At 42.6% G+C, this 15,284-nt stretch overlaps 1 protein-coding gene across 11 annotated transcripts in view; it reads left to right on the top strand.

Moving 5' to 3' along the window:
- The window catches only part of VSIG4 (V-set and immunoglobulin domain containing 4), a 68,066-nt gene extending 58,416 nt beyond the window's left edge, over positions 1-9,650 (top strand). For 4 of the 11 annotated variants that reach the window (XM_081042416.1, XM_081042411.1, XM_081042409.1 and 1 more), the window contains 2 exons: positions 1,838-1,859; positions 2,198-3,153. In XM_081042416.1, the coding sequence (XP_080898542.1) occupies positions 1,838-1,859; positions 2,198-2,339 (164 nt within the window). In that variant the 3' untranslated portion in view covers positions 2,340-3,153. Of the gene's footprint in view, positions 1-1,771; positions 1,860-2,197; positions 3,154-8,356 lie in introns of those variants that run through there. The other 7 variants (XM_081042410.1, XM_081042415.1, XM_081042414.1 and 4 more) reach the window with 4 other exon arrangements.
- Positions 9,651-15,284: the final 5,634 nt, after the last annotated feature.

Raw genomic sequence — 15,284 nt, 5'->3', positions numbered from 1 at the left:
GGATCCAGAGGGAAGGGGAGTAAGTTAAGATTAGAGTAATTAGCAAGGGTTTTCAGAAGAAGGTAGGACGATGACCAGTACTTGGAGGATGAAAACAATTTGGGCAGGGGTAGTATTCCACAAAGGAGGAACTGTATGAGTGAAGGTGTAAACACTTAAAAGATGACTGTGAGTGGGATCATCAATGAAAAAAATTCATGTAACAGAGCAATGAGGAAATACAGGGGAAAAGGAAAGTTAATTCCTGATATAGAAGGTCTTGAATGAAGGCTAAGAAATTTGGATTTTTCTTCTCTATGCCTTGCAAAAGCATTAAAAATCACCAAATTTTTTAAAGCAGTGGATTGACATGATGAAAGGGCAGCTCTCAGGGCCATTTAACAACTGTGAGCCAACAGAGAAAAAAAATTACATGTTGATTTCTAAGTAAAATCTAGTACAATTCAATGTCTGTTATACTAGCTGTTTTACGTTGCATTGGTGTATCTATTCCACTGCAGCTGCTCTTACTCTCAAATATCCTGGTTTCCACATGGGTCTCTCCAACCAAAGAAGAGAAGGGAGCCTTGAATATCTCCTTTTTCTGGGTCTCAAGTATCAGCTCTGGTCTTGACCAGTTAGCATGGCTATGAACCATGAGGCTAAACTTGGAAGTGGAGATATCTCAAGTACCCACAAATCCCAGGACTACTAAAAGTAAAACATTCATCATAGTCTCAATGGAACTGTGTATAAACTGTAACCATATTAGATTGTTTCCCTCTCAAAAACCTTCCAGGGCTCCCCGTGGCCCAGGGAATAGGGGTCATAATGTAGCATTCCATTAAAGGCCCTCTACGACTTGGCTTTAACTTATCTTCTCTACCCCACCACTCCCTCATACCTAGTTTAATTTCTAGTCACTGAAATCACACAGGCAAATAGGCTGTACACCTCATACCTTTATACTTTTACCCTTCCTGGATTCCCTTCCCAGAATTCCTGTTTTCTACCTCTCTATAAGGGAGGCAGTCTTGGGGCATCAATTCAGCTCAACATGTAGTTACTGGGTGCCTACTACTTGCCAGGTGCTAGGCATATAAAAATGAAAAAGACACAATCCCTGAAGTATTGAAGCTACCCAGCCAATAGAAGAGATAATATGTGGAAATACAAGACTCTGTCACAAGGCAGAAGGCCTGCTGCAGCATGCCATTTTTGCTTTTTTGTAATGTAATGTATACATTCCCAATTGCATCCCTGAAAGATTATAAGCCCCTATAGGACAGTACCAAGAGACATTCATCTTTGTACCAGGCTATAAAGCCTGTAAGACTGTATGGAATGTAGATACTTTTCCACAAGGGGGCAATGGTGACTTATTCCAGGACCTTTCCTGGGTGCAGGGTGGGGATGAGTGCTTTTGGGAATGGCTTAGGCCATGGTCTCTGACATCAGACAAATTCAGCCCTTTCTACCTAGGCTCTGGCCTGGCTGCCAAGTTTCCCACAAGGACTTCCTGGGGATCTTTGGCAAGATTCCTGGATTGGGTGTGGATCCACTTTCAGTGTTCCTCCCTTCACCACATTAAGCAACTGCTCCAGCCCAGTGTCCTGAGTCAGAATATGCTAAAGACGACAATTACCAAGTGTGCTTCCTCTTCCTTTCCCTGAGAATTCTACATCCCTGTGTTGCAACTCACCTTTCCAATACTTCCCAGTTGTTGGAAACCTGAACATATTGAGATCCCCTTTTATATTTCCCCTTCCCTCACCTTTTGACTGGTACTTAGGATCCACACTTGGCCCTTGTCCACTGCCCATGGAGACTTCTGACCTGATTTCTCCTTCTTTTCTAGAGAATGTCTATGAAGTGGCCAGGTAAGAGAGCCTCTCCTCATCCATCTTCTGACCCTTTCCCTGCCCTCAATTCTGTAGATCAGTGGCATGGAAGAGAGGAGGGTTGGCACAGGCACAATCCTAAGCCCAAAGGCTTTCAGGGTCAGGGTACAGCTTTCTTCCCTCTCTTAAGTACCTACTGAGGTTCTGTCCTAGCCCACCAAATACACAGGGTAATTCAGATCCACCAGCCCTCTGTTCCCAGACTCTCTGAGTGACAAGAACCTGAGGGTCAGTTGGCAAGGATTGGGGCAGAAGAGTGGGAAACCAGGGTCCCAGCTTCAAGTCCCTCATATGGGTGGTGTGTTCTTGGGCCACAGTGTGCATGCCAGGGAAGCCAATGACTCTGGTGAAACCATGAGGGTGGACATCTTCGCAAGTGGCTGCTCCAGTGAAGAGCCAGCTTCCTGGACTCTGAGCAACGACTGCTCTGATGAACCTTGCCTGGACCAGGACTACTAGATCATCGCCCAGATAAACAGTGACTACACTCGCCTGCTGCACACAGTGCCCCTGGATTATGAGTTGCTGGCCGCCAAGGACAAGAATGTGTGCTAAAACTGCCCTACTAAGCCAGGGTCTACTGACATAATTGCTTTTTTAGTCCCTGCCTTCTGCATAGCCCTCTTCCCCATTACCTCTCTTCCTGGATAGCCCAACATGTCTTCCCTGCCTGCAGTGGGATCCCTATGAGTGACTGGCTTTGCTGAAGAAGTTGCCATATGCACTCGAGCAAGCATACTTATAGGTGAGGCCCTGAGACTTTCTATTATCCCTGCCTGGGGTTTCTGCTGCTTCTCTCCAAACACCAGAGGGAAGTGCCCGTAGCACAAGGACTTGGTCATCATGTCTCCACACACCACTTAACTTTGGTCTCTTGTCACCAGAAGACTAGAGGAAGGCTCAGCTCTGCTAGCTCAGGGGATCAGTTGTGTCCAGAATCATTTCCCTTTCTACAGCATCAGATAGCTTTTAATTGAGATTATTATGTAACAGGCCAGGGTTCAGTTCTGCTCCTATACTGTGAGTCTAGTGCTCTGATATTCTTTTAGTGCTCAATAAATATCTAATCATAATAGCAACCTTGTTTGTATTGGTCTTCTCTCAAGGACCTACCAAGAGTGATTAAAGTAAGACTAGTTGTGATGATTGGGACCCTGGGAGTATGGATAGCACCTTTGCTTTTTTTGGTCTTTCTCCTTCCCACACATGCCACCTTTACATCACTTCAGAGCTGGACCCAGCTGGAACACAATAAATCTTTGGTAAAAGAGTCCTCAACTGCCTTCCATTATTCCCTTTCCAATCATCCTGCCAGTTCCACCTGGATGATTCTTCCCAGGTCAATTGGAAACCGAAGAAATGGAGCCCTTATTCTATCTCAGAAGATGATAGATGCAGAGATAAAGAGATCCCATCCCCTTCTTTACAAAGTATGGGTGCGTCACGCTCAAGGATTTCCACCTCCTGGAATCCAAAAATCTTTGGAATAGTTGTATTCTCCATAGGTCATCCCTATCTCCTTGTCCCTTCTTAAATGCAGGATGGAGTTAAGAGCAAGGAATGCTTTCTCCTCAAGCAGGAATGGGGAATAGAAGTGTGAGTGAGTGTGTGTGTGTGTGTGTGTGTGTGCGTGCGTGCATGCATACACCTTTAAATTGGTCTCTTTTGTGAGGGCCTGTCCTGGGTCAAGACAACACTGCTCTGCTCCTTCATGTACTGGTAGTTCATGTTAAATCAGCTTCTTCATTCTTCATGGAGGCTAACATGTTGCCACATTTGTTTCCAATACAGCCCCAAGGCCAACTAAGGTTTCACCAGGAGCTGCTCCCCTTTGAGATGATTATGGAAGTCAAAATAGTACACAAAATTGTATGAGAAAAAGTCCTCCACTTTACCACCACCAACCTTCCAAGTCCATGGTCAAAACCTCAGCATTTCTCTTATACCAGCTTCACATAGCTCATGTAAAAAGCAATTCCTTCTTCCCCATCATGCTTATAATCCTCTGAAATAGGGCCCCCACCCAGTGGAAACCTCAGCTTCCTTCATGAAACAGCTTTGTGTCCAGACCCCACAGTCTTTGAAAAAAGTCATTATTTATTCCTACTACCCTTAGAGAAAGGAATTACTGAGGTTGAGAAGAGAATCCTAGTTGCATGTCCATTGGTAAAAGGAGCCCCCAAATCCAGGGACCACCTCCATCATAGAAGCTATGGGCTCCCAGGGATATCTCAGAGTCTCTTGTCTTAGAGAGTTTAGAGATTGCTGATTTTAATTCTCACATATTACAGATAAGGAAATGAAGCCCAGAGATAAACAGTGACTTGTCTAAAGTCAAACATATGAAGTCAGTTGTGGAACAGAGACCAGATGTCAGGGCTGTGAACTCCTAGGAGAATATATTCATTGCAAAAGGAAACTTCTGGAGATCATCTGTGCCTCAAAACTGATATTTTTTTTTCATCTAAGACAAGCCAGTAAATAGTCCTAGGTATTAGGCTACCTGCAAAACTTCAGGATAAGCTAAACAAAAATGGGATGATAACATAGGAACTGACTTAGGCAGGTGGCTGGTCAGGGGAAAGTAGAGGAGTAAAAAGAGGAGATCTCTAGAAGAGAAAAAGAATGAAATTCCTCTAGAGCAGTTTTCCAAAGTTTGTTCCATGGAACAGCAGACCCAGGAGATGGCCTACAGAGGGAAAAAAAAATCATACTCAGATAGTCATGGAAATGCTTCATTCTGTAGCTCCCTGTTAGAGATTTCCAAAGCAACATTAGAATATTAAAGGCTCTGAAAACCCCTGCGATAAAACACCTATATAACTTTGTGTTACCAAGTAATTCCAAAATGTATTTGGCCACTGTTTTGCCCTCCTCCTCCAGCCGTTGACCTTATTTCTGAGGAAGAAAAACCCTTCATGTTAGCTATTGCCTTGCACACCCTATAGCATTGTAGCAACTACACTTTAATTTTTTTTTCTCACAAAATTCCTGGATGGCATTTGGCCCAAAGGCCCAAAGCTAATGGACTAGTGGAGAGTCAATCAATCAGTAAACATTTATTAAGTTTTTTTCTGTAACCAGAGTATTATGCTGGGATCTGGGGTAGAGATGGAATGGAGAGATAACAATCAAGGAAACACAATCTTGTCTTCTAGAAGCACACAATCTAGTGGGCAATTAAAAAATATCCTCTGGGAAAGTTCACTAACAATTGAAGGGCTGTCATTCAGCAGTAGGAGATAAAAGGGTACATGCAAGGAACCAGGCAAGATGTGCTTTGAGAATAAAGAAGAAAACAGTGTAGGTTGACATTCAAAAGTCCCTGGAAAGACTGGACTTTGGCTGGGCCAGGACATATGGGAAAAAATTAGATAGGCAGAAAAAAATTGAGATGGTGTTCCCAGAAGGAGAAAGGCATGAGGGGAAAAAAAGAGATAGGCTAAGGTCAAAGTGTATTTAGGAGCCTAGGCTGAGTGTCCGGAAAGTGGGTTTCTAAGACCTGCCATGATGCTTGTGTAAGAATTCTAGTGTCCTTCCTGGGAGACTCTGGAAGGGAACATGAAGGAAGAAAATAATTAGTCAAGTAGCACTTTAATCTCTGGGCCCTGAATACCTTTTCAATACTATTGTACCCCTCTCAGGCTCCCATTATATGTATCGACACTGCCCAGGGCTATGGCTCCTAGCACTGTCTCACTTTTCCACTGGTACCCTCAGATACAATGCTCCATTCCCTCAAAGTCACCAAAAATAACTTGTGAGCTTAGTTGATGTTTGGCATGTGTTCTTTTATCCAGTTGGTAGTCTGTTTGTCGTACCCCAACTGCCCTGGCCTGAAGCTGCTAGGCATGTGCCGCACTTGGGGTATTTGACAAACTGACACTCTACCACATGGAGTGTCCAACTCAGCTTGTCAAATACACGGAGCGTGGCACTGCAGGAGGCCAGGCCAGGGGCTTCAGTGGGGAGGAGATATCTTCCTAGGAGATGTGGCCCTGGAAGAAAAGAGAGAGAAAGAAATCATACCCTGAATCCCAAGGAAACTGCACAGGCTATAAGAACTAGCCAAAGCACAGGAATAGGGAAGTGAGCAAAACTGGCATAAGGTTCCTAACCAAAAAAGGGATCTTGAAGGTAGGGAGGGAACACCCAGTTGAGACTGTAGGTGAGGCCCCAGTACTCAGCTGGGGGTTCCTCAGGCCTGAGTCTTATAGTTATGACATTTTTAAGGGCCCCAAGCTTCAGTAGGATCCTCTATGCAGCATCGAGAGAGTAATTTGGTTATTGTCCTGCCTCCCTGACCTCAGGAAAGGACCAGGTCCCAGAGTCAATGTCCATGGCCCCACTTCCCAACCCTCTAAAAAAATGTTCTTACAGGTTGTGGATATGAACTTAAACTTTGAGGTTAAACATGGGCTTGAATCCTAGGTCTGCCATTATTTAACTGAGAAACTTTGGATAAATCATTTCATCTCTCTGAGCTCCAGTTTTCCACATTCACAAAATGGGTATAAATATACTACCTTAAAAAAAAAAAAATATATATATATATATATATATATATATATATATATATATATATATATATATATATATATATATATATATAACCTGCCTAATAAGTTATAGTGAAATGGCATGAGATAATGTATGTGAAATCCTTAATGCAGCATTAAGTACATAACAAATGCTCAAAAAATGGTGGTTGTTCTGCCAGAAAGAAGGCAAGGGCCAGTGACAATTGATTTAACAAGGTCAGGACAGATAAAACAGAAATTTCTGATAGCATCAGCCTTACCTAACATTGTCCCTTTGTATCATTAGGATTCAAGAATGGCAGCTAGCATCTAGTCTCACCCACTCATGTTATGAGGAAATAAAGGTTCATATTGGGGAAGAGAATTGCTAAAGGTACTATAAGCTGTTCACAGTTCAGGGTTCTGCCCTATATCAACCCATTGTTATCCAGCTTTCCTCATCAGTCCTTTTACCTCCTTGTTCTCTGGGAAAAGGGAGACACAGCAAACAAGTAAGGCAAAAGATAAGCAGTGGACTTGGTAGTGAGGAATTGGGATCCTTCAACCCACAGCCATCAGGGAAATAAGGAAGCTGCCATGAGTATGGTCAGTCCTAGAACTTCTGAGAGAACTCCCTTGGCAACACCCAGGTTGTTAAAAATTCCAGGTTGCCTTTGTCAAAATCACCTCCTTCCCAGCTGTGGCAGTTGATCTGTGAGAAAGTAGCTGACCTATATTAAATACTGGCATGAAAAGCAGCAAACATTCCAGGGTTACCAGGAATAGAAAACTACCCCAGGAGACCATAAGGCCCTGTCCAGCTAAAACAAGGCAGAGGACTTCTCTTTCTGGAAAAAAAAAATCAGTGTTTTTATTATCTTAACTCTTAGTTGAATGTGTGTTGGTAAGGGGGTGATATGCCCCTCTAATTTGAGATCTGGGAGTGACTTCAAACCTAAGGCTCTAAAATGTCTTTCCCATTCTTTCATTTTCCCCTCTACCTACCCAATCCATCTCCAGCAGCCCAGAAGTGTGGCTCTTTTAGCCAAAGCAATTAACATTGTCAACAGATATGGATGAGCGGAAAGAATCATGCAATCTTGGATTCTAATGCTGCTTTGGGCACCAACTAGCCAACCATGGCATTGGGAAATTTTTTCTTTGGGCCTCAGTTTTGTTCTCTGGAAATGAGAATAAGAAGACTTACCTGGCAGAGTTGTTAGGAAAGTGTTCAATGAGCTTTCCAGAGCCTCCCATATAGGAGCCCACAGGCACCGTGGCTTAGTCCCTGGAGCTGTAGGTGAAAGCCAGCAAAGGAAGTTGATTAATAGACTTTGAGTTCAGAGTGGCAGGGGAGAGAGAATTGGACTGGTTCCTTTTTTCTATCATCACCTTCATTGGCTACCAGCCCTAGTGAGCAGACCTGGGTAAACTGGAGGTGTCCACAGCCTCCTGAATACCCTTTCTGACTTCATCAAAAAGGAAGAGAGATTTTTTAGGGGACTAAAGATTCCTTCTTAGTACACTAGATGTTGAGGAGCCTTATAAACCATACCCCCCCAGTATTAATGGAAGGAGTCAGTGGCAGAGCTAAAACTGTTTCATTTCCACTCTTGCTGTTCAAGTCCATACCTCTCCAACAGAGTGTATATAAGAAAAGCAGGTTTGGCTGAGACAGGTTGGCCAGATCCGTAGGAAGAAGAAGTCTACATGAAGTGATAATGGGAGGCTCCGAAAGGTCTTCTCCTGGTCGGTCACACTATATAAAATATGCTCATTTGCCCTCTGCTCCTGGGAGGGCTAACATACCAAGCAGCAGGACTTGTCCTGCAACTTGCCAGTTGGACCTTCTCGTACTAGGGCAGTCTCGATGTTTTATCAGGCATTGTTCAGCCCCCTGTTCAGCCCGATCCAGAGATATTTACTCAGCATCACTTTCATACCCTTTCTCAACAGAGAGATGACAACCATCAAAAAGGGATATAAAAACTGAGAGTCTCCGGACACTATCCATCTAGTCCTTCCCCTCCTCTTCTTCACAGCAGAGACCAAAAAAGTGAGTCATAGAATGGAGAAAAGACTTTCTCAAAGAAACACAGTAGGTAAATGGCAAAACCAGCACTGCTACTCAAATTTTCTGACTCCTGGTTCCAGAGAACATTCCACTTCCATATGTATATCTCCTAAAAAGCATATTTGGGGAGAAAATATCATCTTCCTTTCTCACTATTAGAAGTTCCAGGATAGAAGACCAGTGGGAACCTTCTTTTCCCCCACCTTGACTCAGGATCCCTGAGGAGGGTTAAAGGAAAATGAGATGGACCGGCCCCATGTTGGGAATCCAAGCAGAGAAGGCAAATGGATACTATACCTATTACTGAAGTGATGCCTTGGTCGCAGAGGAGGCCCAGGTTCCCTGGTGATGGCCTAAATTGCAGAGTCCGGAGGGAACTGGGCTTTATGCTGTGAGCAGGAACGTCGTGTGTTTTGAAGGGTCCTTGGTGTCTTCAACAGGAAACAGAAATGAGGAAGATAAGGCTGAGGTTAGCCAACGGAAATCTGGGTGCAAAATGACAAAACAGTGCTGTTGTGAAAGGGTCCACTACTGCAGCAACAGTTCCCTCTGCCGTGCTCCTGCTCACTCCCAGCCAACCTCCAATAGATACTGGCTCCCCAAAATTAAGAGTCAGAGCAAAAAACCCCTGGGTGCTCTGGCTCTGGGTATGGGCCAGGGAGGTTCCCCCTGAGCTATGAGGAAATCCTGGAATGTCAGAGCTAAGACATTATCAAATGAAAATCCCCATTATCAAAATTGAGAAACTGACCCACTGAGGGATGTGAGAAATTGCCTGAGAGCAAACAGCAAATTAGTGGCATAGCTGGAATTTGAATCACTTCTACCAACTGCAAATTGTATGTCCCATCACTCTATCAGAATGCCTCCTAGTCCTGAAGTACCCTTTTTTACCTCCCCTGGCATAGCTACATAATTTGCAAGGCCCAGTCCAAAATGAAAATGAGGATCTCCTTGTAAAAAAAAAAAATTCAAGATGGCAACAGCAGAACATTAAGCCAAGTGTGGGTTCTTTGTAAGCACAGGGCCCTATGAAACTGTGCAGGTCACATGCCTATGAAACTGGCCCTGCTGGCACAGCTCTGACCACAGGTCACATTCTGGCATCCAGGGGCCTTACAAAAGGAAAAAAAGATGGAAATTCACATTTATTAAAGAACTTAGTATGTGCTTCACATTTGTTATCTCATTTAATCAACAACCCTGTGGTATGGTATTTTCATTATCCTTATTTATACGTGAGGAAACTGAGGCACATAGAAGTAAAGGGCCTTGCCTAAGGACAAAAAAAAAATCCCTAGGAAATAATGTAGAAGGGAATATCTGCACTTAGGTCTTTCTGGCTCCACATGTTAGGCTTTTTCTACTCTCCCACATTGACTACAAGGAGGGGGAGAAAAGCAATTGATCTTGAGAAGGAAAAAATGGTGCCAGACCCTTAACTGTTAGGGACATGAAAGTTATGAGAAGAAAGTAAATGGCTTCTTAGCACTTTATTTTTGCAATCTTTGGGCAGTCCCCATTCACAGCTAAGAAAATGCTGGATTCCCCTTATGCAGTGCTCTACATCATGAATCCTAATGATGTGGCAGATGAAAGAGGCAACTGCTGCAATGCTTTCAGGGTATACTTCTGGGATCACCTTCAACAATTGCAGTGCCCAAGTCCAGTCCTTGTTCTACATAGCAGAAGTAGAATCCTGGGAAGTCCTCAAACCCCAGTGAATAATATATCCAAGCTACATACAGTCTTATACATTCAGGTTCAAGAGAAAAAAACATATCCTGGGAGCCAGGAGTTCTGGGTCCTTGTCCCAGATCTGCCAACTCTGTTCCCTCCCTTAGCCTTGGTTTTTCATTTAACCAACAGAGGTTGGACTGTATGATCTTCATGGCCTTTCCAACTCAAACATTCCCTGGTTCCTTTATAACCCCCTCCATCCCTGCCCAACCCCACCTTACTGTGGGCTTTCCTATGGTTGTAGGGCCTAAAGTCTCTAGAGACAGTCTAAGATAGGGATTCACTTGCACTCACAGTACTCTGCAGAAAACTTCCTTCTACCAGAGTAATGTATTGGCTTAGTCCTCGAGACCAGTTTCCCTAGATGTGGCTGCTAGAAAAACTGAGCTCCTTTTACTTTTTGGTTTCTGACTAAAGCTTGAGTTGGAGGCAGGTTTGTCCTGTAGGCACTTTCCTACGGAAGGATCCCCTTCTCCCTACTCACACCATAGTCATTAAGTTCACCTACCTGCTTTTTATTTTTTCATCTATCAGTTAAGACTTTTTAACTGGGACCTTCTGGAGACAGTGTCTTCACTTAACATAGTAAGTAATGGTGGCTACTTTAGGCCTCACAGTAGATCCATGAAAGAGCATTAGGAGCCAGGAGCACCTTCAAATCATGCCATCTATGCCAAAGGCCTGAATTAGAGCAAAGGGCATTGGACTTCTTGGAGTTCCTCTTTACTTCATAAACACAAAGTATGCTGGGAAGGGCCCATTTTGCAGCAATAGCACAAAGGAGACTTTTCCTTTAGGTCTGTTGTCCAGCCGAAAGACACAGAGTCTAACATTTTGAATGCTCTTTGAGTTCGCTATACTTATAAAGGGAGATGAAGGAGAAGAGAGTTGGATGTGGTCTCAGGCAATCAGTGCTGAGGTCCCACACTGTAAACATATTCATTTATTAACTCAGTGCTGGAATGAAAAGAACACTGAATTTTGAGTCAGATTTCCTGTGTCTTAGACCCTAGGTTATAGCCCCTGGCTTTTAGACTCAGCTCTGTGACTCATTAATTATATGCCCTTGAAAAATTATGCACAGCCTGTCTGAACCTCAGCCATCACATCATATTGAGGGATTCTTGGGCTAGAGGGGAGAGGGACACAGGCATGCACCCAAGGAACTATGTCTTTCTATAATATGAGACAAGTGATTTGACAAAGGTACAGAGTGTTATCAGAAATATGGGTAAGAAAGGAGTGATTCTCCCAAGGCAGGAGGTTAAGAGATGGTGGTGTTTTAAAAGGTTCTTAGAAAAGTAGGATTTTAGCTAGATCTTAAAGGATGGAGAGAGAAAATAACAGTGCCCACTGCCTCTGGAAAGCATTCTGTGACCACACCTCTCCCAGTTAAATTAGTTGCTCCCTGCTTTGCCCACCTCTAGTCTTAAAATCCTGTTCACTCTGAAGACTTATGTGTTGGTCTCTCACAGGAGATCAAGATCTTCCCAAAGTAAAGATTGTGTCTGATCACTTCCTTTCTTTACAGGGCCAGGAAAGAAATAGTTGCCCCAGACTCTGAGTTGAATAAATGAATGTGTCAGTGCATAACCAAATGAAGGAGACCTCTTAGTCCAAGGTTCCCATATTCCTTAGCTTACCTCACCTCCCTGAAAACAATGAGAAGGCCGCCCTCAATTTTGAGTTCATAGTTCATCTCCCTGCTCACCTACCCCCACCTACCATCGGAAGCCTGTAAAGAAAAGGCCCCAGGGACAATTGCAAAGCAGAAGCCACTTCCTGTGCAAGAGGCCAGTGTCCACATACTCCACCACAACCCTGGTTATTGCTGCGCATATGATTGCACTGGGGCTTCCTCTGAAAGGAAACCCAAAGGCTGATGCAACATAGAGGGCACCCCCAGGTCAGGACTGAAGAACTTCATGTACATCTGGGCCTGGGGCCAGAAGGTTCACTGTGAGATTCCCAACAAACCCTGTGATATTGACAAGATAGGTGGCAGCAAGATAAGTAACCTACCAACTACAGCTCAACTTCATTCAACAAGAGTGTGTGGAGTACTTACTGGCTGGAAAACTTTGTGCTTGGCACCAAGGGGGAAACAAATATACAACAAAGCAGTAATATAGATCTAACAGAAATATAATGTGAGACACAAATTTTCTAGTAGCCACATTAAAATTTTGAAAAATAAATAGGTGAAAGAAAGTAATTTTGATAATATATTTTATTTAACCCAATGCATCCAAAATGTTATGTTAACTTATTAGCAATCTTAAAAATTGTTAATATTTCACATGCTTTGAATTGTGTGTATTTTACACTTACAGTAAATCAAAACATGGACTAGCCATATTTCCAATGTTCAATTGCCACTTGTAGCTAGTAGCTTCTACATTAGACAACACAAGTATAAGATGTCCCTGCCCTCAAGGGATTTACAGCCTAGTCCAGAAGCCAGAGTGATACACAAGCATGTACAAGAAACAAGTACTATCGTGGAAGTGCATGTATGGAACAGAATACTGCATCAAAAGTCAGGAGACCTAGGTTACAGTCTTTTCTGTACCACTGATTCTCTGTGTGACTTTGAGTAAATCCTTCTCTTTCAATGGGCCTCCCCATTTCCATCTCTACATTGAGGCTGGACTGGATTTATTCAGTCAACAAATACATGTTAAGTGTTTTCCAAGCATTAGGCATGGTGAGAGGCACTCCAGCACATAACAAGGCACATAAGATGCCTGCCTTCTTGACACTTGCAGTGTGCTGGAAAATAGGTTTTAAACAAATAATTCCAGGTAAATATGACAAGAAAGGGGTAAGCATAGAGACCTGGAAGAACACATAGCAAAGGAACCAGACTTGGATATGGCCAAGTAAACATCTCAGAGGAAATAACATTTGAAGTGAGACTGAAGAAAGAGAAGAGTGAACCAAGTGAATAATTGGTAAAAAGCCATTCCAAAGAGAAGAAACAGCATGTGTAAAGCCTCCGAGATGGAAAAGAATGTGATCTACTCTATGAAGATAAGGAGGCTAATGTGGCCTGTAATAGAGTGAGCAAAGGAAAAATAGCTCAATGCAATGTAGGAGAGGTAAACAGGGGAGCCAAACTGAGGAAGGCCTTGTATACTAGGTTGAGGTTTGAAACATACAATGAGAAATGAGAAACCAGAGAAGGTACAGATAATGCAGTGCCTTTCCATCTCCAAGCCAAAGAATTTTGGAGTCTAGGCCATGGAAAGAAAAGTTAATTCCAACTGGTTAAACTAGAAACTTCACAGGGCAGGTAGCATTTTAAAAGACCCTTGAAGGATAATAAGATCAGAGAAAGGCAATCCAGGCAGAGGGAAGAACATGAGTAAAAATACAGAGGTAGGATAAAAAATGGTGAGTTTGTGTGAATGGAGGGATCACTGATGCAACAGGGTAAATATATGCCCAAGAACATCTTTGAATATCTATAGATATTCCAGCACACTAAATGTGTTCCAAGAGAAACCAAAGACCTTGGACCTACCAAGAAATTCATTTCGTACCATAAAAATGGTAATAATAAACAAATATTGTGAACTTACTAAGTACCAGGCACTGTCTCAAGCCCTTTACATGTATTAGTTTATGTAATATCCTCATGATAACCTTATGAGGGAGATATTATAATTAGCCCTATTTGACAGATGAGCTGACGTTCAAGGAGGTCATGTCACTTGTCTAAAGTTAAATAGCCAATAAATGGTGGAGGCAGCATTCAAATATCATGGAATAATTTATGAATGGTAGAAATTTGGGAGCAATCTACAAAAATATATAACATGGCTCTGGCTAAGAAATATCAAATTCAAGTCAGCTATCATTTCAGTCAGTCTACAAAACCAGTTTTATCCAGAAAATATTATTTCCAGTTAATTATCATTAGACTGGCTGAGCTGAAGCTGACCTTTCCCTATCTTCTTAGAATGAAAAAAATAAACATGTAAATAAAATAGGAGTTCCAGAGAGTTGTTTAAAGACTAAGAAAAGCAAACTGGTTTCATTCTTCACTCCCTATACCTTATTCCCAGTCAGAGTCCTTCAGAAGCTTTCATCCATGACAGAAATAACTGAAATGACCTTAATCAACCATTCTTATCTGTATCCTACAATGGTCCACCTAATCATAAAACCCTCTAGGCAACAGTTTTGAATGCATGGGGAAGGAAGGAAGGAAGGAAGGAAGGAAGGAAGGAAGGAAGGAAGGAAGGAAGGAAGGAAGGAAGGAAGGAAAGAAGGAAGGAAAGAAGGAAGGAAAGAAGGAAGGGGGAAACAAATTATGATAGCTCATTGCATATATTTGGAAGGAAGAAAACTGAATTTCTTTAAAATATATATTCTCTCATTCAGACTGCAGTGGATGTCCCTGGTGTCATTGGTTTGGTGCACACAAACTATTTTCATCTTCCTAGTGTTTCCTCTGGCTAAAGGAAGTGCAAGGATGGTACATTTTGGGGGACAACAAGAAAATTTAAGCTGAATACTTGAGCTTATACCACAGCTAAACATCTTCCACAACTAGGATGCTCGAACTTGGTTTAGCACTGATTTAGGTGGCAATCAATTCCTACATACTTCTCTCCAGGTTTGGTTACCAGAATACTTCTCCACATTCCTGCCTTATATATGCACGTGTCAGTTTCCACAGGCCCATCTGAAGAGTGTCAGCCATCACAATTTGTGTAGTAATAGATAATTCAGAACTTCCAATGTATAACCTGAACTTTTCTAACACCAAAACAGATGCTATGATGTGGATGGCCAAATGTCTCTTATAGGTAAAGAGTGTAACAACTAGAATAAGTGGAAAATAAAAACATCAAAGATGCTCAAAGTGGGCTCCTGACTGGTGACAAGCATTGCATGTTGTCATGTGAGGCCTGTGCTATAGTGACAAGAGGATTAACTTGAATTTCAAAGACCTGGATTTGAATTCTAGTTTGTCACTTTACAGCTGCGGTGCTTGGGGTAAATTACTAATATTTATTACTATCAATTTCCCCATTTCAAAATCAAGCTAATACTGTCAAA

Source organism: Rhinolophus hipposideros, assembly GCF_964194185.1.
Source record: "Rhinolophus hipposideros genome assembly, chromosome: X".
Lineage (NCBI taxonomy): Eukaryota > Metazoa > Chordata > Mammalia > Chiroptera > Rhinolophidae > Rhinolophus > Rhinolophus hipposideros.
Note: the sequence above shows the minus strand (reverse complement) of the source record. Positions and strands in the feature narration are given on the sequence as shown.